The 24118-nt window shown below is 40.5% G+C and overlaps 1 protein-coding gene across 1 annotated transcript in view; it reads right to left on the reverse strand.

Annotated features, from left to right (window-relative positions):
• Nucleotides 1-24118, reverse strand: part of stj (straightjacket) — a 303422-nt gene that overhangs the window by 109750 nt on the left and 169554 nt on the right. Inside the window, exon 20 of the mRNA XM_068227342.1 lies at nt 5349-5436. Within this exon, the coding sequence (XP_068083443.1) occupies nt 5349-5436 (88 nt within the window). The remainder of the gene's footprint in view (nt 1-5348; nt 5437-24118) is intronic.

The raw sequence follows: 24118 nt of genomic DNA on the forward strand, positions 1-24118 counted from the left end.
CTGATTCTCCTTGTGTTGTTACTAATCACAAACCTATTGTGTACCTAACATATTGGTACTACCTGCAAGTAAAGGCGACCCATGGTGTTCCGCACGTGATGGTACTAATCACATGTAGTCCCATGGTTCTAATTCAATCATTCCTTGGTTGCCCCTTTTAGTCACCTCTTATGATAGGTAGAGGATAACGTGGGCGTATTCTTAAACTCACAGGGGGTGCCAATGAAGACAAAGTATAGAATAAACAATGCTATAAATTTACAGTCTGTATGAATACATTGTATAGTACTGGGTATCACTAACTGTAGGGGTGGGATTTTCCAATTCACAGTGAACTACAGATTACTTTAAGTAATGAAGTATGGATTACATTAAGTACAGTGTCTTGTATTCCATCTTTTGGCAAGCCAAACTTCTTTGAGAACTTCATGAAGAATGCTGGTACCATGCCGCGTGCTCCAAGCATCAGCCCAATCACTTCAGTCTCTTGCAGATGGTTTTTATTTTTGTAGAAAGGGACTGTCAGTGTGTACATGTTTTCTGGATGTTCTTTATGTTGCTCAATACTGATGGTCCAGTCTATTATGTAGCCTTTTGCCTTGCTATTTTCAAAAGCAATTGTCTAATGCTGCCATGCGGTGATGGACTTCTTCCTCCGAAGTTAAAAATCTTACTCAAAGGTGCCAGTAATTTCTCAGTAGTTCACTATGCGGGCACGATCCCAGGACGTGGGCCAGTGTTTCTCTCTGTGGCAATGCCAGCAGAGGTGACCATCCAGAGATTTACCCGGCACAGTTCTTACTGCAGTGATATTAGTGGTCATTTTAAATGCATCCCTCCATTCACTACAGAAGAGGCCTCCTTGGAGTTTCATTCAATTATTGGCAGGAGTGTATTCCTTATAAAGTCCAACTCCTATGCCTTTGTGAGTGGAGAGTACCAAGAAGTCATTTTGCAGTTTTGAAGCTCTTAAGATATTTTCCTTGTATCATGGAGACTTATTTCAATTGATTTAAAATTTTGCATAATGGCTTTTGACTAGTATAAACATATGCAATGGTAGCTCTGATTAGAACACTGCTAGCATTAATGCATTGGAGTGTTTTTTCCCATAACACTTTGAAAGATCTTTATGTTTTCTGTCAGAATATAACCTACAATCTGAGACGTCAGTAGGCAACTTAAAATTTCTTTCAAGGAGCTTCTTATTACTTTACCAGCATCATTGATAAAACTAAACATTATACATGTCAGTTGAGCAGTCTGATGCAGAAACATAAGTGCAGGACATATCACTGTATTCATAGCAACATATTTCTGATCAGACTTAAGTAAGAACATCTAACTTTCAGTGTACGTTTCTCATAACTGAGTTTGCATCAAATGTATGAGTACAGGAAGTGAATCGTATCGGTGAAGGGAACACCAAGGTGGTGAAACTGATCACCTAGTTTTCTTTGACTCATAAGGTACTTTGAACAAGTTTTCTCTTTTCAAAACACACTCCAACACACATTTTTTGGAGTTTATTTCCAGGCTTATCTCCCAAAACAATCATAAGGCTATGCAAGATAGTTCACATACTACCTCTCGATTCTTTCCAATGATAATAGTGTCATCAATGAAAGCCGTCATAGTAAGTAATGGTGAATCAGACGTAATGTTGTACCCCATATTTCGACATGAGACTTTGCTCACCTAATTCATCAAAAACATAGTTGGTGGCCAGATTGCATAACATTGCTGACAGGAGAGAACCTTGCATGATGTCTCTTTCTACACAAATGGATTTAGTTTTTCCTTTCTCTATCTCTACTTCTGTAGTGATACCAGTTTGAAATTCTATTATTAGATTTCTTAGTTTAGTTTAGTCCTTCTGTGAATAGTGTTGATTTTAAATGTATATGTGCTAAGCTATCAACAGCTTTTTATACATCAATAAAGACTCTTCTTGTAACCTGATTTCTCCCATTTGATGGTTTTAATAGTCCTGCAAGAAAGAATGGACTGCAGAAACCCTTCTGACATTCACTGAAGCCAATGAAAGAATTCAGTTGAACAAGTGAAACAGTTTTGTTACCTAGGAACCCTAATCATGAGTGATAATCAGAGGATATCAGAAGTCACGAGAAGGATAGCAATGGCAAAGAGAGCCATCTGCTGGCCAACAAACATATAGACATTCAAACTCGGAGGGCCTTTGCATGGAGCGTGCTTCTGTACGGTTGCAAAAGCTGGACATTAGCAGAGCAGGAAAAGAAGAGACTAGAGGCAATTGAAATGTGGATCTGGAGAAGAATGCATAGGGTAAGTTGGACTGAAATGAAGAGCAATATCGAAGTCCTTAGAGAGGAGGAAAAGGGTGTCTGGTAACAGAAATTGAAAAACGAAAAATAAAATTAATTGGTCACATTCTGCGGCATGAGGAGTTCCTTTGTAACATCACTGAAGGAAGAATTGCTGAAAAAAGAGGAAGAGGATGACCCAGTGTGTCTCATTTCAAGAATCTGCTTCAGACCTACTGCAAGACCTACGCCAAGTTGAAAAGACATCTATGGCTGCAGCGACAAGGCTAGCCTTTAATTATAATCATGATGATGCATACAAAGGACTGCTCAAGCTGCTGTCTGAAAGGATGCGGTCTCTGACCAAACATGATGACAGTTAACAGTGTCCAATTTCATATATGATGACTCAAATATCATACAGTGATAGCAAAGGGTAACATATATCTTTGTGATCAAAGACTTTTACATAATGACTTCTAGATATTTGGAGGCATATTTAAATTACCTAAAGTTGACTTTCAAAACTTATAAATAACTAAAATAAAGTATTGCAGACTTTTATCTCTTCAGCCTGGACCTTCTTCTTTCTACGAGGGCAAATCAAAAAGTAAGTTACACATCCAATGTGACAACATACAATGTAAGTTCACTTTTCCACATAGTTCCCGAGAGACTGTAAACATTTCCCGGAACGGTCAAACAACTTTCCGGTTCCGGATGCGTGGAAATCACCTCCAGTGCTACGTAACCACCTGGAGACAGCTGCTTTCACTTCCTCATCATTTCAGAATCGTTGTCCACCGAGATCCTTTTTCAGCTCACTGAACACATGATAACTGCATGGTGCTAAGTCAGGACTGTATGGAGGATGTTGCCATAGCTCCACTTGAATCACTGCAGCAGTTTGGACGTTTGGTGGGCCATGTAATGTGTTGCATTATTGTGTAACAAAATCACACCGGTGCTCATTTTTCACCGCTTTTCTTTAATTGCCTTACGCAACTGGTTCAGCATTTGACAATATGAAGCCAAGTTGATTGTCCTGCTATTCGGCCATAAATTCCATGTGCATCATACCCTCCATGTCAAAGAACACCGTCGCCAATACTTTGTACCTTTCCTGCTGAAGATTGGACCTTGGCCTTTCTTTGTGGTGGTGATGTGGTGTACACTTGTTGCATCGCTGTTCTCTTTGTTTCGGGGGTGAAGTGGTGGACCCACGTTTCATCCCCTGCGAAGATTCACCGCAGAAACTCGTTGCCCTCCACAAAATACTGTTGCAAAAATGCCAGTGATGATTGGAAATGTTGTCCCTTGTGAACATTGGTGAGCAGCCATGAGACCCATCTTTGACACAGTTTACAAAATCCAGGTTGCTGGTGAACAATGGAGAACACACTGCCATATGAAATGTTCAGGATGCTGGCAGTTTCCTGCAGTATTATGCATCGATTCTCTCTAATGATCCCATCCACATGGTCAACATTTGCAAAATTACTGGATGTTGTGGGCCTGCCTTTGCGATATTCATCCGGCGTCAAATTGCTTACACCACCTGGGCAAGAAATAGCACACTCACCATATACAGCAGTGATTTCACAATGAATGTCCATGTAATCAAGCCGTTTAATCCATAGAAATCTGATCGTTGCACACACCTCCAATTTGGAGTGAACATCCAGTTGTAGCGCTTGCTCTGCACACACAACACGACGGGATACCACACCAACCCTCTTATCGGATGTGTCACCAGTTACTGTAGCTTGCTCCGCATTGGCCATGGTCACAACCCACAGCGTGCTCTCACAGCAAGCTAGTGTAACTTACTTTTTGATTTGCCCTCGTATATAAAATCATGGATTGTCCATGAAATCCATGACACATGGCAACAGCAACCACAAGAAGAAGCTGAAGTTTAAGGCCTGAAAGATTGTATTTCAATACAAGGTATCATGACTATGATTTTGTGTGAGTGTGAAGTTATATATGGTTAAAAGGAATGTTGTACCATGATCAAACATATCAAGGCATATGTGAAAGACTGTTTTAATTTTTGAACTTATGTAGGTACTCTGACAGTATAGGCATGATGTTGTAAAACACAATGTTTTTATGTAAGGTAATGCAATATGTAACAACACACATCCCTGTACCAGTGGTTTGCTTCTGTATGCTACGAGCCACTCCAGTCACAGGGACAAGCAATCTGTTCTGACAAACAAAAGACACCTGGACGAAGGTCAGAGTAGTAAATGAACTGGTTATGTAACTTGATGTTTGCAAACACTTACTACAGGTCATAGACATAGTACCATGGTTGTTTGATGGTCACCTATGTGGAGTGAGTATGTATGCATCTACAAGCACTCACCATGTGTGCAATGTAAAGCAAAACGGAAAACGTTAACTTTTGCCCTTCTGAGCAATAATAGGACATTGACATCTGTGCCATATTGTAGCAAATACACTTCCTATACACCCCTTGCATTTACACCCTGTGTGAAAAAGAAGGGTCCTTCTGCTATCTAGTAGAAAAATACAAATTACAGTTCCACTACAGTTAATATAGAATGACGAAAGAGGTGAACGAACTGTCGAAGAAAGAAAATATTCTCGATGATGAGATTTAGGAGAGGAGCTAAACCTGTAATCTAGTAGCAATACATAGAACAGGTCCAATGCATTATTATGACCATGAACTGTGATTTTATTCATAAAACTGCAATCTTACATGAAACACGCAGTACACATTGCAGTGTAAGTGTACTAAATGAAACATATCTTCAAAGTGAATTTTCTACAATATGGTTGTGATAAAAAATCTTAAATTTATGCTTAATTTATTAAAAGTACTTGTTAAAAAATAATTTTGTTTGAGAATTGCCTTTTGTGATCCAAGTGCAAATGAATGACTATACATTAGGTACTTATTATATTGCACTTGTTATTCCTGCACAGCATTCTTCATTCTAGGTATTTTCTAGGCTATCAAAAGTATTTAAAATTCTTTTAGCATTTATCTGCCTTCAAATGATTTTGATAAATAAAATCTCCCCTTACCCTTCTTTATCAGTTCCAGTAGCATCTTTAGAGAATGATTCTGTTATCTCAGCATCAAATACCAGCGAAAGGAAGAGGTCACGATCACCTGAAATTGACATAAGCAAAACTTGGAATACTTCTGTGTAAACAAGCCTTCTTAATTTAAAGGAACAAAGGGATGGATATTTTTTGTGTTAGTAGAAATAGACAAATACACAAGGAAAGGAACTAATAAGTCATAATCAAGTAATATACAGGAAGAACATAAAAAAGGACTGTATAAATGAACACACACTAGAATAAATGCAATGACAAGTCTGTTGCTGGTGGTGAGAAGTTCATAACGTGGATGTGATCAATTAATTCTTGTCATTATGCTAAAAATTTTGTGAAATTACCATTGAAAAACTACGGAACTCTCAAGACATTTTCGAAGAAGTCAGTTCAATATTTTTCTTTTGTTGTTGTTGTGAATTTATGTAAAATTTTGTAAAATTGCCATTGCAAGAACTAAGACATTTGTTTTTGTTGTTGTGAATTTATGTAAAAAATTATTAATAAGAATTGTTTAGGACTCACAAGAAATACATTTATATTTAGGCCTATTTAAACATTATGAGTGTTGTAAGAAAGACATTTATTTTGGTATTGGAGATCTCCTGTAGTTGTGCTTGTTATAACTTGCAATCTGGTAAACAACCTTTTGTATCACCCTGTATTTGCCACGTGGAGGCTTCGATCACGAAATCACTGCATTTTGCAATCAAAACCTCTAGAATGTGTTGCCCATATGCCCATATATGGAAGTTCATTTTAATTGGTCGGAATAATGACCTTTTTCATTGGCAAAAATTTTGGGTCGAAACGTAGTAAGTTTCCCTGATTGGATGTTTGCTTGTTTCTCAATTTCCGGCCTTTGGCTCCTCGGTAGGAGCAGGGTTCTGGTCCGCGTCTTTGGTTTTTGTAGTCCTCATGGTCGGACGCACTTTGTGTGTGGTCCAATCAGTGGCTCCAGTCTCCTCAGGGTAATCATGTTTCCTTTTCTTGAATTTTAAATTAACATGTAAATTTATTTGTTTCGCATTTTTACCTTAGACGCTGGTTTTTGTTGCTTTGTTTTGTAATACCTTAGCTCATCAGCTAGGCATATCCTTTGTTTTGGAAGCAATTCCCTTTTATTAACCTTTTTAATTGTGTAATGTAAAATTTAATTTTCCATCCGGGGTTGCCTCCCGCAGTCCCGTATCAATTTAGTGTAAGCCTGTTGAACTATGCGTCTCTCGCTGATGCGTATTCGGAGAGGACAGCAACTCTAAAGGCCTCAGCATTAAATTTTAAATTCCTTTGTCATTTTCTTGTAAAGCTTTTTTATTTTTTTATTTGCCTTGTAAGATGGTTGTAATTATGTTTATATTCCCTGTTAAATTTTCCTTGTGAATTTCATTGCCAAAGTTATGCTCAATGTAATCATAATATTTTATTACAATTTTGATTTTCTGAAGAACCATCGACTGGAACCTCATGGTCCGATTCATCTTGTTTCTTTATTGATCATGTTACATTTTTAATTGCTGTTATTCTACCATGTTAATATTTCTTTAATTGTTAGTAACCAGACTGAAGGGTAAACGCTCTCATGTCTTTTCCCTACAATTTACTTTTGCAAGTTTCATCTTCAGATTAAGATAGATGTTCGTAATGTTTCCTGCTTGGTTAGCATTTGTCCATTTCATGACCGTATCAATATTTAATCAAGAAGTAAGTATAAATAACCACCTAATCGATACTTTATTAATGCCTCAGGCAAAATTGAAAAGAACTGAAAAGAAAAACATTATTGTTTAGACATTCTTTAAGGAAATATATATCTGTGCTTACTTTTGCAAGTTTCATCTTCAGATTAAGATAGATGTTCGTAATGTTTCCTGCTTGGTTAGCATTTGTCCATTTCATGACCGTATCGATGTTTAATCAAGAAGTAAGTATAAATAACCACCTAATCGATACTTTATTAATGCCTCAGGCAAAATTGAAAAGAACTGAAAAGAAAAACATTATTGTTTAGACATTCTTTAAGGAAATATATATCTGTGCTTACTTTTGCAAGTTTCATCTTCAGATTAAGATAGATGTTCGTAATGTTTCCTGCTTGGTTAGCATTTGTCCATTTCATGACCGTATCGATTAGGTGGTTATTTATACTTACTTCTTGATTAAATATTGATACGGTCATGAAATGGACAAATGCTAACCAAGCAGGAAACATTACGAACATCTATCTTAATCTGAAGATGAAACTTGCAAAAGTAAGCACAGATATATATTTCCTTAAAGAATGTCTAAACAATAATGTTTTTCTTTTCAGTTCTTTTCAATTTTGCCTGAGGCATTAATAAAGTATCGATTAGGTGGTTATTTATACTTACTTCTTGATTAAACATCGATACGGTCATGAAATGGACAAATGCTAACCAAGCAGGAAACATTACGAACATCTATCTTAATCTGAAGATGAAACTTGCAAAAGTAAGCACAGATATATATTTCCTTAAAGAATATCTAAACAATAATGTTTTTCTTTTCAGTTCTTTTCAATTTTGCCTGAGGCATTAATAAAGTATCGATTAGGTGGTTATTTATACTTACTTCTTTTCCCTACAATGTCACGTAAGATCAAGTCCTCTTAGGAATCCCAGCCCGCTTCCCACATCCTTTCTCTAGTTTTCATGTTAGTAATCCTACGTATCTTTGTTTCTAACCATGTGTATGTTTTTGAAAATTGAGATGTTTTTATTGGTGTGATACTGGCTGACGTATGTTCCTTCAGGTTTGTTATTTTGATTATTACTTTGTTACTTTGTTTTATATGTGCTAAAATTAATGTAACTAGCTCCAAATGGGGGTGACAAAGTCAATTTCAAAAGGAAAAGTCCTCTCTCAGTTTTAATTACTGTGTTGATGGGGTGAATGTTCCTTTTGGGGATCATTGTAAGTACCTAGGTGTTAATATAAGGAAAGATCATTGGGTAATCACATAAATGGGATTGTAAATAAAGGATACAGATCTCTGCACATGACTCTGAGAGTGCTTAGGGGTTGCAGTAAGGATGTAAATGAGAGGGCATATAAGTCTCTGGTAAGATCCCAACTAGAGTATGGTTCCAGTGTATGGGACCCTCACCAGGATTACTTGATTCAAGAACTGGAAAAAATCCAAAGAAAAGCAGCTCAATTTGTTCTGGATGATTTCTGACAAAAGAGTGGTGTTACAAAAATGTTTGCAAAGTTTGGGGCGGGAAGACTTGGGAGAAAGGAGATGAGCTGCTCGACTAAGTGGTATGTAATACCAATATAGTTAGTCTGTTATTGGACATAATAAATTTTCCTGCTAACTCATTCCTGGTTACCAGCATTTCGCCCCAGTGTGCTAACCTGGGCTCATTAGTTGGTGAATAGTACACCTACCAAAACACATGGCTAGTGCATACCGCGAAGGCCACTGCGTAGGCTACTTGGAGCCACCGGCAGTGCCAATGCACAATGAGAGGCTTTGTCTCATTACCAAAAATTGATGCCCGCCTGGCCATTATATGATATAGATCTTGATCCCCATAGGGAACCTGAAATATTTGTCACGAATGAGATAATACCAATATAGTTGGTCTGTTATTGGACATTTATAATAATAATCTATATATATAAAATAACTTGTCCTGACTGACTGACTGACTGACTGATTCATCATCGCCGAGACAAAACTACTAGACATAAAGAAATGAAATTTTGGGGATATATTCATATTAAGATGTAGGTGCTCGCTAAGTGAGGATTTTTGGATATTCCATCGCTAAGGGGGTGAAAAGGGGGGTGAAATTTTAAAATGAGTGTATGTATATCTCAAAACTTTAAAAGTTTACAGATGTAAAAATTGGTATTTAGAATCCTTTAAAAATAAGGAAACACGTATTTTTTTGTTTTCAGAAAATCCCAATAGGAGGGATGAAAAAGGGTGAAAAGGGGGGAAAATGTGTTGAATGCCTTTAATCAGGATACCGGTACTTATATCTCAGAAACTGAAGATATTACAGACCTGAAAATTGGTACTTTTGATCACTTTTAAAAATAAAGAAACACGTATTTTTTTGTTTTTGGAAAATCTAATTAATGGGAGGGTGAAAAGGGGGTGAATTTTTAAAATTAGTGAATCTATATCTCCAAACTTTTAAAGTTTGCAGATGTAAAAATTGGTATTTAGAATCTTCGTAAAAAATAAAGAAACACGTATTTTTTTGTTTTTGGAAAATCGCAATAGGAGGTGTGAAAAGGGGTGAAAAAGGGGTTGAATGCCTTTAATGAGGCTACTTATATCTCAGAAACTGAAGATATTATAGACCTGAAAATTGGTGTAAGGGATCTCCTTTAAAAATAAAGAAACATGTGTTTTTTTGTTTCTGGAAAACCCAATTAAGGGGGGTGAAAAAGGAGTAATATTTTAAAATGAGTGTATCTATATATCAAAACTTTTAAAGGTTATAGGTGTAAAAATAGGTATTTAGAATCTCCATTAAAAATAAAGAAACACGTATATTTTGTTTTTGGAAAATCCTAATAGGAAGGGTGGAAAAGGTTGAAAAAGGGGTCGAATGCATTTCATGAGTCTACTTATATTTCAGAACCTGAAGATATTACAGACCTGAAAATTGGTGTTTGGGATCTCCTTTAAAAATAAAGAAACACGTATTTTTTGTTTGTGGAAAATACAATTAATGGGGGGGGTGAAAAGGGGGTGATTTTTTAAAATGAGTGTATCTATATCTCAAAACTTTTTAAGTTTATAGATGTAAAAATTGGTATTTAGAATCTCCTTTAAAAATAAGGAAACACGTATTCTTTTGTTTTCGGAAAATCCCAATAGGAAGGGTGTAAAAGGGTGAATAATGGGTTGAATGCCTTTCATGAGGATACTTATATTTCAGAACCTGAAGATATTACAGACCTGAAAATTGGTATTTTGGATCTACTTTAAAAGTAAAGAAACAGGTATTTTTTCGTTTTTGGAAAATCCAAATATTGGGGGGTGAAAACGGGGGTGAATTTTTTAAAATGAGTGTGTCTACATCTTAAAACTTTAAAATTTACAGATGTAAAAATTGGTAGTTAGAATCTCCTCTAAAAATAAAGGAACATCTATTTTTTTGTTTCCTGTAAGTCCTAATAGGAGGGGTGTAAAAGGGTGAAAAATGGACTGAATGCCTTTAATGAGGATACACATATCTCAGAAACGAAAGATATTACAGAACTGATAATTCGCATATGGGATCTCCTTTAAAAATAAAGAAACACATATTTTTTAGTTTTTGGAAAAGCCAATTAATGGCGGTTAAACAGGAGTGACAAATTGGGGTGAATTTTTTGAAAGACTATATCTACAGAATATCTTGGGAACGTAAAATGTTACAGACGTAAAAAGTGGGTGTAAATCTCCTGTAAATGTAAAGAAATATAGGTGATTTGTTTTTGGAAACTCTACTTAAGGGGAACCCAAAAGGGGTGAAATTTTAAAATGAGAATTTTTACGGATATCTAAAAAAACTTAACATGTTACAGAAGTGAAAAATGGTATTTTTTTATCTCTATTAAACATAAAGAAAAGTGTATTTTTAGTTTTCGAAAATACCACTTGGGAGGAGGGCGGAGGGGGGGGGGGAAGTGACTGAAAATGGTGATGAATTCTTTTAATTAGGCTACTGATATCTCAAAAATGAAGATGTTACAGACATGAAATTTGATATTTGCAATCTGCTTTAAGAGTAAAGAAACACGTATTCTCGGAAAATCCAATGAAGGGGGGGGTGAAAGAATTGAAACATTAGTTGACTTAATTGTATGAGAATACATACATCTAATACTAAAGTTGTTACAGACGTGAAAATTCGTATTTGGATCTCCTTTAAAAACAAAGAAAAAGGCGTTTTGGTGGGGAAACCATCTTGGAGGGCGGGAGTGTAAAGGAGTTGAATTCCTTTCATGAGGACACATAAATCAAAAACTGAAGAAGTTAGAGTCGTGATAATTGGTATTTAGAAGATCCTTTACTATTAAAGAAACAAGTATTTTTTGCCGGAAAATTCATTTAGGGGGGGGGGAGGGATTATTGTGAAATGAAGTGAACAAAAGTAAATTATTTTTATGTGGATACTTATATCTCAAAACTGAAGGTAATAGACGTGAACATTGGTGTTTGGAATCTCCCTTAAACATAAAGAAACAAGCATTCTTTTAATTCTTTATTTTTGGGGGGGGGGGTGGCTGTAAATAAACTTAACGGCGGTGGGGTGTCGAAGGAGGTGAGACCAATTGATTTTACTGTTATTAATGTACTTATAAGGATCCTCCGTTGCTCAGGCGGCAGCGCGCCGGCCTCTCACAGCTGGGTTCCGTGGTTCAAATCCCGGTCACTCCATGTGGCACTCGTGCTGGACAAAACGGAGGCGGGACAGGTTTTTCTCCGGATACTCCAGTTTTCCCTGTCATCAGCCATTCCAGCAACACATAATAGTAATAGTAATAATAATAATAATAATATTCCGGACTGTCGTCAAATTGCGGACCGTGCTGGAAACGGCTCCTGGACGGGTAATGACTAAGAATGCAGTCCGGCCGCGGGTTCAGTGCCGCCAAGGCACCCAGTATGACAGCTCGCCAGATCTCCTGAAGGATTATATCCATATTAAAAATATTATAGGAAAAGATGGCAAAGATTTACGGACCCAACTGACCTGGAGGAATACCTGAGCCTAACCCGGGAAGTACGAAATCGATTGTTGGAAAGGAAGATTTAAAAATGGGAGGAAACGTGCCGTAAAATAATAGATCGGGAATTTTGGTGGATTCTCGCAGAAAACGAGTCAGATCGCGAATTTCGGCAGATTATATATCTAAAACAATAAGCATTCAATTATAAATTTCAGTATAATACTGTAGCGAAGCACGGGTATCTTGCTAGTTTTATAATAACATACTATAATAATATTATAATATTAATATTAATATCTATAATAATAATCTATATAAATAAAATCATAATGACCGTGTGTCTGTACATTGACTATTTTGGCAAAATTTCTGTATAGTTATCCGTTTCAGGTGTAATAATGACCATCTGCATAATTTTTTGCTTTGGTGTCTGTTTGTCTATAACTTGAAAAGTCTGCATCATCCATTCCCTTTTCTAGATTCCAGAGTAGTGTACCAAATCCCTAAACCTTACTCGATCTTTCCACCAATTCCTCTTCTAATACTTTATTGCTATCGACTCCTCTATTTGTAATACAGTCCACAACAGAGCTCCTCCATCACCTGTCCACACTTTCTTCGGCTGGGTGTCCCTCTTCTCTGCGCATACTCAGTCGGCCCAAGAATAATTAAATGGGCAGACGCCTAGTTGGCTGTCGCCTTCCCCACTCCACGATGTTTTTTTCACCTGTCTTATTCAGGATGTGGACACCACTCTCCCTGACCTGTTTATTCACCATGAAATCGGCCAGGCTGGTTACCCCATCTACGATGTCCTGCGGCTCCGGGACGACTTAACCGGTCAACTTTCAACAGAGATTCTGGCCTTCTTCCTCCATTCAGACGCCCCAGCAGCCCTGATCTCCAACGGCGCAACCATCAACGGCAGGCTCCATGAAGTGGTCTCTACTCCGGAGGAACTCATCGAGGCGCGGCGCCACCATCCTCATCCCATTTCCACTGTTCATGTCCGTCACCCTCACACATCCCCACTGTCTCCAGCGCCCCCTTCTGTCATAACGACCACTCTCATCACTACTACTACCCCTACCTCTACCATCACCACTTCTGCCCATACTACCCCGTCTACTTCTCTTCTTCATACAACAACTAGCCACCTCACTCCTATCATGTCCACTCCCACCACCTCCCTCTCTACCACACTATCCAGTCCACACTCGCCTCCTGTCACCTACACGGATGCCGCCAACTCACCAGCAGTCTCCATCTCCGAGCTGTGTCATCCGTGGCATTGACCCTGCCATCGCCGACTGGGACATCCTGGAGGAACTACAACTGGCTGGCGTCCCCGCCCGTCGGGCGTTTCGTATCTTCGACGCAAACGACCCGACCTTCATGGTGCGCATCCAACTCTCCTCTGCAGCCAACGTCGACCATCTGCTCACCACCAGCGTCCGTTTTCGCGGGCGGACTTATCGAGTGGAGCCCTCTCGCTCCCCACCCCGCCCCGACTGCTCCCCTCCTCTTAACCCTTCTTGTAGCCCGCCGCCCGCCCCGCCACCTATCCCACCCCCGCACGCTGTCTCCCTACCCGCTCCACAACCAAACTTCCTCATATCGCCCTTCCCAACTCTCGACCTCCTTCGCCTACTAGCCACTTCCATTACCAAAATTACCACGACCCTTTACTACCTTCTCTCACAATCCTACCCTCCTCCGTACTCCAACTTTCTTCCAGCACAATTTATGTAGGTAATTTATCTAATTCTCTGTAAATACTGTCACATTCTGTAACGCGCACCCGAGATACATCGGTATTAAATAAATCAATTGTCCCCTCTTCCCCCGGTGTTTGCGGGGGTTTGCCTATGCGGGGTGCTTTGTGGGTCTTCCCTGGGTCCCGGCTTCTTGTGACGGTGCCTTTACGCCAGATTCATTAACTATTTTCCCCTCTGGTGTGTACAACACACACCCCCTAAATTTTCTCTTTTTCACTAATTCTTTCCTTTACGCGGCCGAAGAGCTCCTTAGTTGAGCTGATGGCCCGCCCCTCCTTGTCTAAGGAGAGGGAGTGAAATAACTTGTTTTCGCTTCGCTCCTCCATCTCATTCTAAGATGTCCCCTAGGCCTCTTTCCAGTGTCTGTATCTCTTTGGTATTCTCTCTCCTGGCATTCTCATCATATGTCCAAACAATTTTGGCTTTGCTATATCAATCTCTTCTTGAAGTTTATACACTCCCACCTTCTCCTTATTTCCTCATTTTGTATTCTATCTCATCTTGTCTTTCCCTGTATGCTCCTCAAGAACCTAATTTCAGCTGCTTGTATCTTACTTTGGTTCCGCTTAGTTAACGTCCAGGCTGCTGAAGCATAGGTTAGTATAGGTTTATAATAGGACGAGTATAAAACCTTCTTGCACTTCATTGGCACATCTTTGTTCCATACAATGTCTCTCACACCCTGGCAGAAACTTTCAGACTGCTGTATTCTTAAATCAATTTCTCCATCCAAATTTCCATTTTGTGATATCACGCTGCCCAATTATTTAAAATTTTTCACTACTTCAAGAGGTTCAATTCCTATTTTTATCACTCCCCTGGATTTTCTGTTACCTCTTGTCATGATCAGTCTTGCTTTTCGCCGTACTAATCTTCATTCCAAAATTTATTATCTCCTCATTCCATAAATCAACTTGTGTCTGTACTTCCTCTTCATTATCTCCCCAAACTACAATGTCATCAGCAAAGAGCATAGACTTTATTTGCACGTCCATCATCTTCTCCTTGATATTATGTAGAATTCTATGCATGATGATAAAGAAGAGTAAGGGAGACAATACACTTCTCTGTCTTGAGAATCAATCAATCAATCAATCAATCCTGATCTGCATTTAAGGCAGTCACCCAGGTGGCAGATTCCCTATTTGTTGTTTTCCTAGCCTTCTCTTAAATGATTGCAAAGAAATTGAGAATTTATTGAACATATCCCTTGGTAAGTTATTTCAATCGCTAACTCCCCTTCCTATAAACGAGTATTTGCCCCAATTTGTCCTCTTGAATTCCAACTTTATCTTCATACTGTCATCTTTCCTACTTTTAAAGACACCACTCAAACTTATTCATCTACTGATGTCCTCCCACTCCATCTCTCCACTGACAGCTCGGAACTTACCACATATTACATGTAACTATTCTCATGTTTAGATCCATATTGAAATTTGCTATAATTTGCATACACATTTTTATTTTTTATTTTTCTATTCCACCTATTCAATACAATTGATTTTGTGTTGTTAGAAATTCATATTGCTACAATACTACATTAAAAGAGACATGTTTCGCTCGGTTTCGAGGATTCACAGCCTTTGTAATTTATCTCAAGGTTAAGACCCGTCATTGTTAATTTGCTTATAACTAATTTGTACTTAATTATGATTCTAGAAACTAAGTGGTAAAAAACGTGAACATAGGCATTTATAAACACAATGGACAGTTTAACAATTTGAAATGACAGTGCTAAAATTGGGATATACATTAATTCTAATAACACTAACGTCCAAAACACAGTATTATCTTTACAATAATGAGATTTGGCAAAAATTCTCAAGTTCTTCGTTTTCTAAAACAATTGTTAGTTGAATTATTGCATTAAAATTTGAGTCATACATTCTGTTAAAACTCAATAGTATCTAAAGCATGTCAAAGAGGTTGGAAGTCATATGCATCTTGTAATGGTTTGAGGCATGCTTCTGTAATTTATTAGTTGTAAGCGGTAAAATGCAACTTATTGGTAATTTCCTCAAACTGGTCTTGATTTGACGAGCAAATTTTACATTGCAAGCAGTTCGTTTTTATGAGAGCTTGGTCAAAAGGGACGTCAATCTGAGAATCTTGAAATGTTGATTATGTTTTCCTTTTTCACAATATTTAAATGATAGTGCATCTGTAACAAAGGAAATTACGTGATAATGTTGTGTGTTATTGTGCTTTCACAGTGATCGTATTGGTATGCATCACTTACCCCTTTGACTGCTACTATGAATACAATGCCTCGCTGTGCTTGTTACATTACGGTGACTGCTTGCTTTCCTGCTTCTACTTCTTGTGTTATATGTATGAAGAAGCTGTTGTGAAGGGCGAGTAGGGGACTTAGGGGAAGAAACAGTAGGTGGGGCGTTAAACGTTGGCGTATCATGTGGCGAGGAGTCTTTATGCGTTGTCAAGACACACAACACCAATAAAAACTTATTCTTTAATCACAACATAGTAAACTTCAATAATAACAAATATCAAGGTTCTGCATTATACAGACTATCATGCACACAGTGTAATTTTTCGTAAGTTGGCCAAACTGGCCGCAGCTTTCTTACCAGATATATGGAACACTTTAATGCTTTAAAGCATAACAAATATTCCCTTATGAGTAACCACATGAAAAAAAAACGGCCATCAATATACCACAATAGACAGAGACCTCAAAAGGATTGAAAAAAAGGAAGTTAATGACTGAATTTGAGAATATTTATATTCACTTGGACAGAGACCTCAAAAGGATTGAAAAAAAGGAAGTTAATGACTGAATTTGAGAATATTTATATTCATTTGGACCAATATTTTAATAAGGAAAGAAACCTGAATGACGTGATCGAAATAAAGAGTCCGTTAATAGAGCAATTGCCAATATTACTACAAACTTTCAAATCAGATAATAGTAAATTCTTTATGGCATTTAATCTGAAAACTCCCACCACAAAAATAGACACAATTACTACTTTGATAACGCATAAAGACTCCCATCCACACAATACGCCAAGGTCCAACGCTCCGCCTACCGTTTCCTCCCCTACTCCCATCTTGACAAGGCATAAAGGCTCCTCGCCACACGATACGCAAACAATTAACGCTCCGCCTAATGTTTCTTCCCCCAAGTCCCCTACTCGCCCTTCACAACAACTTCTTCATACGTATAACATAAGAAGTAGGAACACGAAAAAAAGCAGTCACCGTAATGTAACAAGCACCGCGAGGCATTGTAGTAGCAGTCAAAGTGGTAAGTGATGCATACCAATACGATCACTGTGAAAGAAGAATAACACACAACATTATCAAGTAATTTCCTTAGTTACGGATGCACCATCATTTAAATATTGTGAAAAAGGAAAACGTACCAACATTTCAAGATTCCGATTGACATCGTTGTAGTGGGTTGAAAAAGGAAAGAAAATGTGATTGGACTTGGAAGACTGTGGGGAATTTTATATGTTCATGTATTAATTTTGTATGATCATGTGTTTATTTATTGGTTTGTTTTTTATATTTTCTGTGTGGGGATATTTGGAATTGAATATTGAATTTTCACGACAGCATTGTGATCGAAACAGACTTTCAACGTATTAGGTCGTGTTACGTACATGTAGTACGTGTTGAAGAGATGTTAAGTACAGAACAAAAATGGCCAGCCGGACACCAGTGGGATCTGAACCCACAACCTCCCGATTTTGCGTCTTGGGTGGTGTGCTAAGTCCCAACTGACGAGCCTAACTTAGCACACGAGGGCGAAACGCAGGCAACCAAGAATGAGTTAGCTGGAAAATTTATAATGTCCAATAACGGACCATTATATTGGTATTATAAATTTACTCATTCAGGACAAATATTTTAGGTTCCCTGTGGGAATCAACATCTACATCATTTGATGGCCAGGCAGGCATCTATTTTTGGAAATGAGACATAGCTCTCATAGTGCATTGGCACTGCTGGTGGCTTCAAATAGCCTATGCAGTGGCCTCCATGGGAAAAAGGACTAAAGGACTTCACTTCTCTTGGGGAGCGGACGCATAATTCCCATCGCAGCAACTTCAAATCTTTTGCTCGGCCGGGTGGCCTTCATCTATATTTGGTACCTAGCCGACCTCAAGTCAAACACATAGGCTGGCACCTGGTTGGAGGTCAGCCTCCCCAACACCACCATGCACACCTGTCTTCTCAGCGGTGTTGATCCCGCTCTTACCGATACTGACATCTATCACGAACTCCGCTCAACCGGCGCCCCCATCTACGATGCCTGCAGGCTGTTGGATGGCACTACTGGATTACGGTCATCAAAGGTTCTACTTTATCTCCCCAGAGTGGATGATGTGACCCGTCTCCTCGACACCGGCGTTACTATCTATCAACGCTTTTACCAAGTGGAGCCTACTCCTCCGAACATCATCGCCCAACTCAATACAGATCCTGCTAACCTGCTCGCCGAAGTTGATTCTCCACCCAGGACGCCGCAAGAAGAGTCACTGCCCCCTTTTCCCACTTCCACGACCACCACTACCACCACCACCACCATTACGACTTCAGTCTCTACCCCTTCCAATACTCCCCCCGCTACTGTAACAACCTGTCATCCTTCGTCAATAATGATATCATCCCTTCCTCTTACTTCACTTCCCGCACAATCCATCCCCCAGCAACCCCCTACGAACGTCTTGGATTCCCATGCAGCACCGCCACCGCCACTATCTCCATACCCTGACGCCGCAGCAACCGCTGAGTCTCTGTCATCGCCAACGCAGCTACCACCATCATCCACAGCTATGCCTAGCTGTGTACTTCTCGGCATCGACCCTACAATCTCATCACGGGAAATACTGCGGGAACTTCAAGCAGCTGGTGTCCCCGCCCGCCGTGCGTCCAGGATCCAGAACGACTCCGGTCCTACAGACATGGTCAGACTACACCTTCCAACTGCCAACGATGTACACCATCTTATTCACAACGGAGCAACTATCTACCGCCATCGGTATAAAGTGGAACCCTCTCGTTCATCGTCCCTACAACTTCGTCATTCCCCTCCAAACACGTCTCGTCGCCCCCGGCCAGCCCCTCCACCCTTCGAACCTCATCAACCAGTCTATCCGCCCCTTCCCCCGACAAGTTTCTTCGCTACACCCCTTCCGATGTATGAACTCCTTCGTCTCCTCACTACCTCCCTTTGTAATCTCACCGCTACCCTCAATCTTCTAACCTTTCATCTCCATCCCAGCACACCGCTCTAACCTCCACACCTCGCACATAGCCCATCTGTCCTTGTAAATCTGTCACTAAAGCAATCGATAACCGACACGTCCTTTCTTCTCATCTCCATTACTTACTCATACCGCATTTTCCCCATCTCCCTCTTTTCTCACTTCTTCTCAACCCCGTCATCTCTCCTGGCCAGAGAGAGGGTGACACCCTCTAGGTGGCCCGCCCCACCCCTTCAGGGTGGAGAATGAAAGCATTGAAAAAAAAAAAAAAAAAAAATACCTCCATGGCAAGACAGACTACTCTCTCTCAAGATCCTTCTCCTCATTATTTTTGATTCGGCCAGGTGACGTCACAACTTTACCATCGCACCCAGCCGACCCAACAAGCATATCGGCCTGTAGACAATGTTCTCCTGTATTGTCCTGGACGTCCACCATTCCATCTCGGAAGAAACCATCCTCTCCGACCTCCGCAAGACGGGAGTATACAGCGCAACCAGACTCTACGAAGGCTCCGTTCCAGCACCAGAGGTCCTACTATTTCTCACCTCTCCGACCGACCGTGACCATCTTCTCGCCACTGGTGCCCATATTCGTAGCCGTCTTCATCGCGTGGAACCCACTCCTAGCCAAGTTCTTGAACAATTACCGGACTACTCATCTGATCTTCCTGCATCTGATGCTTCTACGGCTGCTTCTACGTCATCTCCCTACCCCACTCCGCCACAACCATTGTCCTCTCTCTGCATCACTTCTACCGCCATGATCACCACCACCACTATTACCACCACCAGCTCCTCTGCTCACAACCCCATCGCAAACTCTCTCACCACTTCGGTTACTACCCATTCCACCCCTATAATGACAACTATTGTCACCTCCCCTCCCAACCTTACCCCATCAAGCCAACAAGCAGCATCTGAACCTGACACCGACACGAAGCCACCTTTATCGCCAGCTTACACCTGCGTCATTCGAGGAGTGGACCCGCTCTTATCCACGGATACCATCGTCCAAGCCCTTCGCCAGACCGGAACACCAGTGCTCCGAGCAACCCGGATCTTCAATGCCTCAGGACCTACGTGCCTTGTTCGACTTCATCTACCGACTCTGAACACTGCCCAACACCTCATCGACAACGGAATTCATCTCCACGGCCGCCTTCATCAGATTGAACCCTCTCGTTCTTCTCCCCAAACTTCCACCCGACCTCCCACACCTCGTCGCCGTCCCCGGCCAGCGCCACCTTTCCTTCCACCGAGTCCACACATCCGTTTTTACCCGCCTCCACCCGATCTCTCTCCCCCACCACCAGCGCTATCAAACCCCCTCCATATCTTACTCACTTCACTGCATCATTTCTCTTGTATCTTCCACAACCTAGCCCATTCTTTCACCCCTCTCACACACCCCTCACTAGTCCCACAGCCTTTGCATTATTTCCTTACCCCACCATGCTTCCCTGCATGTTTATAATGCAGTGCATAATCTTTGTAACATGCCACAAACGAAATTGTAAATCTGTAACACCACTGTTAAAAATTTTCTGTACTCCCTATTGTAAACCCCTTGATTTAATAAAGCACCTCGCCATCTCCTACACATTCACATCCTTTACCCACCTCCTTCTTCCGTCACATCTCCCCAACCTGCCCGCATCTCTTGGCCAGAGAGAGGGCGACACCCTCTAGGTGGCCCGCCCCACCCCTTCAGGGTGGGGAATGAAAGCATTTGATAGACAGATAGCCTCCATGGTATGCACTAGCCTTGCGTCTTGGGTGGTATGCTATGTCCCAACTGACGAGCCTGACTTAGCACACGAGGGCGAAACGCAGGCAACCAAGAATGAGTTAGCTGGAAAATTTATAATGTCCAATAACGGACCATTATATTGGTATTATAAATTTACTCATTCAGGACAAATATTTTAGGTTCCCTATGGGAATCAACATCTACATCATCGGTTGCTCTACCAATTGAGCTATGGTGGCCCAGGCCATCTTTGTTCTGTTTGAAAGGATCTGACTTACAGGTCTGGCACTGCTGCTAGCACACTGTAGAGTGCGTTTAAGTCGCCCGTTGTGGGGCATGTCAATGAATATTGAATTTTCACGTACTTAATATCTCTTCAACACGTACTAAAGGTACGTGACACGACCTAATACGTTGAAAGTCTGTTTCGATCACAATGCGGTCGTGAAAATTCAATATTCATTGACATGCCCCACAACGGGCGACTTAAACGCACTCTACAGTGTGCTAGCAGCAGTGCCAGACCTGTAGCTCAGATCCTTTCAAACAGAACAAAGATGGCCTGGGCCACCATAGCTCAATTGGTAGATCAACCGACACGAAATCGGGAGGTTGTGGGTTCGGATCCCACTGGTGTCCGGCAGGCCATTTTTGTTCTGTACTTAACATCTCTTCAACACGTACTACATGTACGTAACACGACCTAATACGTTGAAAGTCTGTTTCGATATTTGGAATTGTTTGGTTATGACACTGCTTCAAGATTGTTTGGTTGTTGTGAAAATTTTGTCTTAAAAGCGTTTAAATATAAGATGAAATATTTATGGGACATACTGTGGCACACACGCCAGATCAGGTAGGATGCTTCCAGGAGTTTCCGGATGCATCATTTTGCATCACTTTCGAAATTTCTCGATGCTACTCGATGTACTTCATCAGCATAAACTGATGGGCTCTCATTGGCTATAATAAAACAATTTGTGATTGGCGAACGAAGGAAAATTAGGGACGCTCATTGGTTGTTGCATGATGTCTCCATTTCCGATAGTGGAGCGCTTGGCGAGAACCAAGTTCTTCCAAGCCGTCTTGTAATTTTGACCGCTGAAGGGAGAGGTTGCCTTCTCCAGGTGACAGGTCTTCTTGGCCCCTCCAACAGGTAAGCACTTAGCTTTTTCAATTTTTGGCTAGTAAACTTCAAATGAAGTGTTCCGTTTAATTTCTTTTGTCGGAGCTTACCCGTTTTTTCTTCAGCCGCCAAAGTTTTCTTAAAATAACTTAGCCTTTCCGGCAAGTCACATAATATTTGTTAAGTGACAGTTCCCTTTCCTTTTGTTTTCGTAAACTGTGCTAAGTGTAAAATGTTCAACTCCTTTCGATAGTAATTGTAAATTGTAATTTTCCCCTATGGGGCTGTCTCGTAAATCTGCTTCATCTTAAAGTATTCACATTTAGGACGGGCACCTTTTCTCAGGAGTGTTTTTGAGGGGGCTGCCTCCTAAATATACTCTGCACTAAGATAATGATTTTATATGTTGTGTTTTCCTTTCTTCCGTGTATATTCTTTATGACCTTAACTCAAGGAATATATGAACGCGAATGCTCGCAGGGCATTCCCGTTTCATCTCCCCCCGACTCAGGAAAAAAGAAAATTGGTGGTCGATTTTCTTTTTTTCATGTCCTGGTAAAGTATTTCTAGAGGTTGGCAGAGTTGAAAATTCCCTCGATGTTACCCTCTGCCCTTACTGCTGTTCAGTGATGACCCAAGCTTCCTCCAAGTACTTCATGGGTATCGGTTAAGGCTGTTTCTTATAGGGTGAAGTGTCAGTAACATCTAAGTGGTGCTCAAAACTCTTGATAACTCCAGGTTTATCAGAAAATACATCTGGAAACTTCTCGAAAAGCTCTTGGATCGCCTCTACTACTTCATCGTCATCACCATCATCATAATCTGGGCTTTCAGCTGCACTGGCATAAATCGTGAATTTGTAGTGGTCCTCGTTGAACTTATCATCGATGATGGACGCCATCTGGTCCTCTACGGGTCCCACTTCCTCGGTCTCCCCTCTTCATGGACGCTTTCTTCGACAGGCGGAGCCTCGCTGATCTTGTCTTTTACTATATCCACCGGGGTCTCATGTTCCGGATGCTTCACTTCATTACAAGCAACCAACTGTAACTCTACAGATTCGACGTGGAAAATGTAATCATGTTAGCAGGATAATCACTGATTCCCCATGTTGAATGAGGAAGTCCGATCCAAGGATTAAATCAAATTTCCTTTGTGTCAAATTCAAAAATAGATGTTGGAACGTAACACCACCAATTTCTAACTCAAGAAACGCCTGTAATTTACATTTAATAGCCTTGTCGGGAACTATGCCTTTAACCTTAACTTGTGCTACAGGCTATAAGGAAATGTTGGTCGTCTCTTGCACCACATCTACCAATTTTTGCGAAATTAGTGAGGCTTGTGATCCTGAGTCCACTAAAGAATTGACAATCATATTGCCTAACTTAATAATTATGATCGGTAAGCCGCGCTGCATCTGAGGCTGTCGTGGTGTCGAATCATCATACAGTAAATCCGTATCCTCTAAATACCAATGGTTGATAGTAGATACAGTGGATGGTTCGGCCACCACCATCGCCACCGGCTCTCCACAGAGGGCTCCACCGCCACCTCCTGGGGGCCCTCCTCAGGGGCCTCTTCCTCCACCACCTTCGGGGGCCCTCCTCAGGGGCTTCTTCTTCCTCCCGCGGGAAATTTGAATTTTGGCGCGAGATTTGAATTTGTAAACAAAGCCACGTACTTTTTGACAGCTGTCATCGACAACAACGCATCGCTAACCTCACTGCTACCATCTTGACGGGCCTAAACCTCATTGCTGCCAACTAAAAATCACTAGCACGAGATTTGAATTGGTAAACAAAGCCATGTACTTTTTTGACAGCTGTCATCTGCCATCTTGCATCGATAACCTCAGTGCTGCCCTCTTGATAGTACTAAACCTTATCGTGGTGATGGGAAATTTAAAATCCACGTGTTTTTGACAGCTGTCATCCGCCATCTTGCATCGCAAACCTCAGTGCTGCACTCTTTAGCTACTTGCCTTTGAAATGTGGTGGCGGCAATTTCCACGTGCTTAACAAACCCACGTGCTTTTTTGACAGCAGCCGTCTTTAATCAACAGAGCATCATGCTGCCCTCTTTAGCTACTACCTTTGAAATGTGGTGGTGGCAATTTGAAAAATTCTATTTTAC

The sequence above is a fragment of the Anabrus simplex genome, chromosome 4 (genome assembly GCF_040414725.1).
Source record: "Anabrus simplex isolate iqAnaSimp1 chromosome 4, ASM4041472v1, whole genome shotgun sequence".
NCBI classification, from domain to species: domain Eukaryota; kingdom Metazoa; phylum Arthropoda; class Insecta; order Orthoptera; family Tettigoniidae; genus Anabrus; species Anabrus simplex.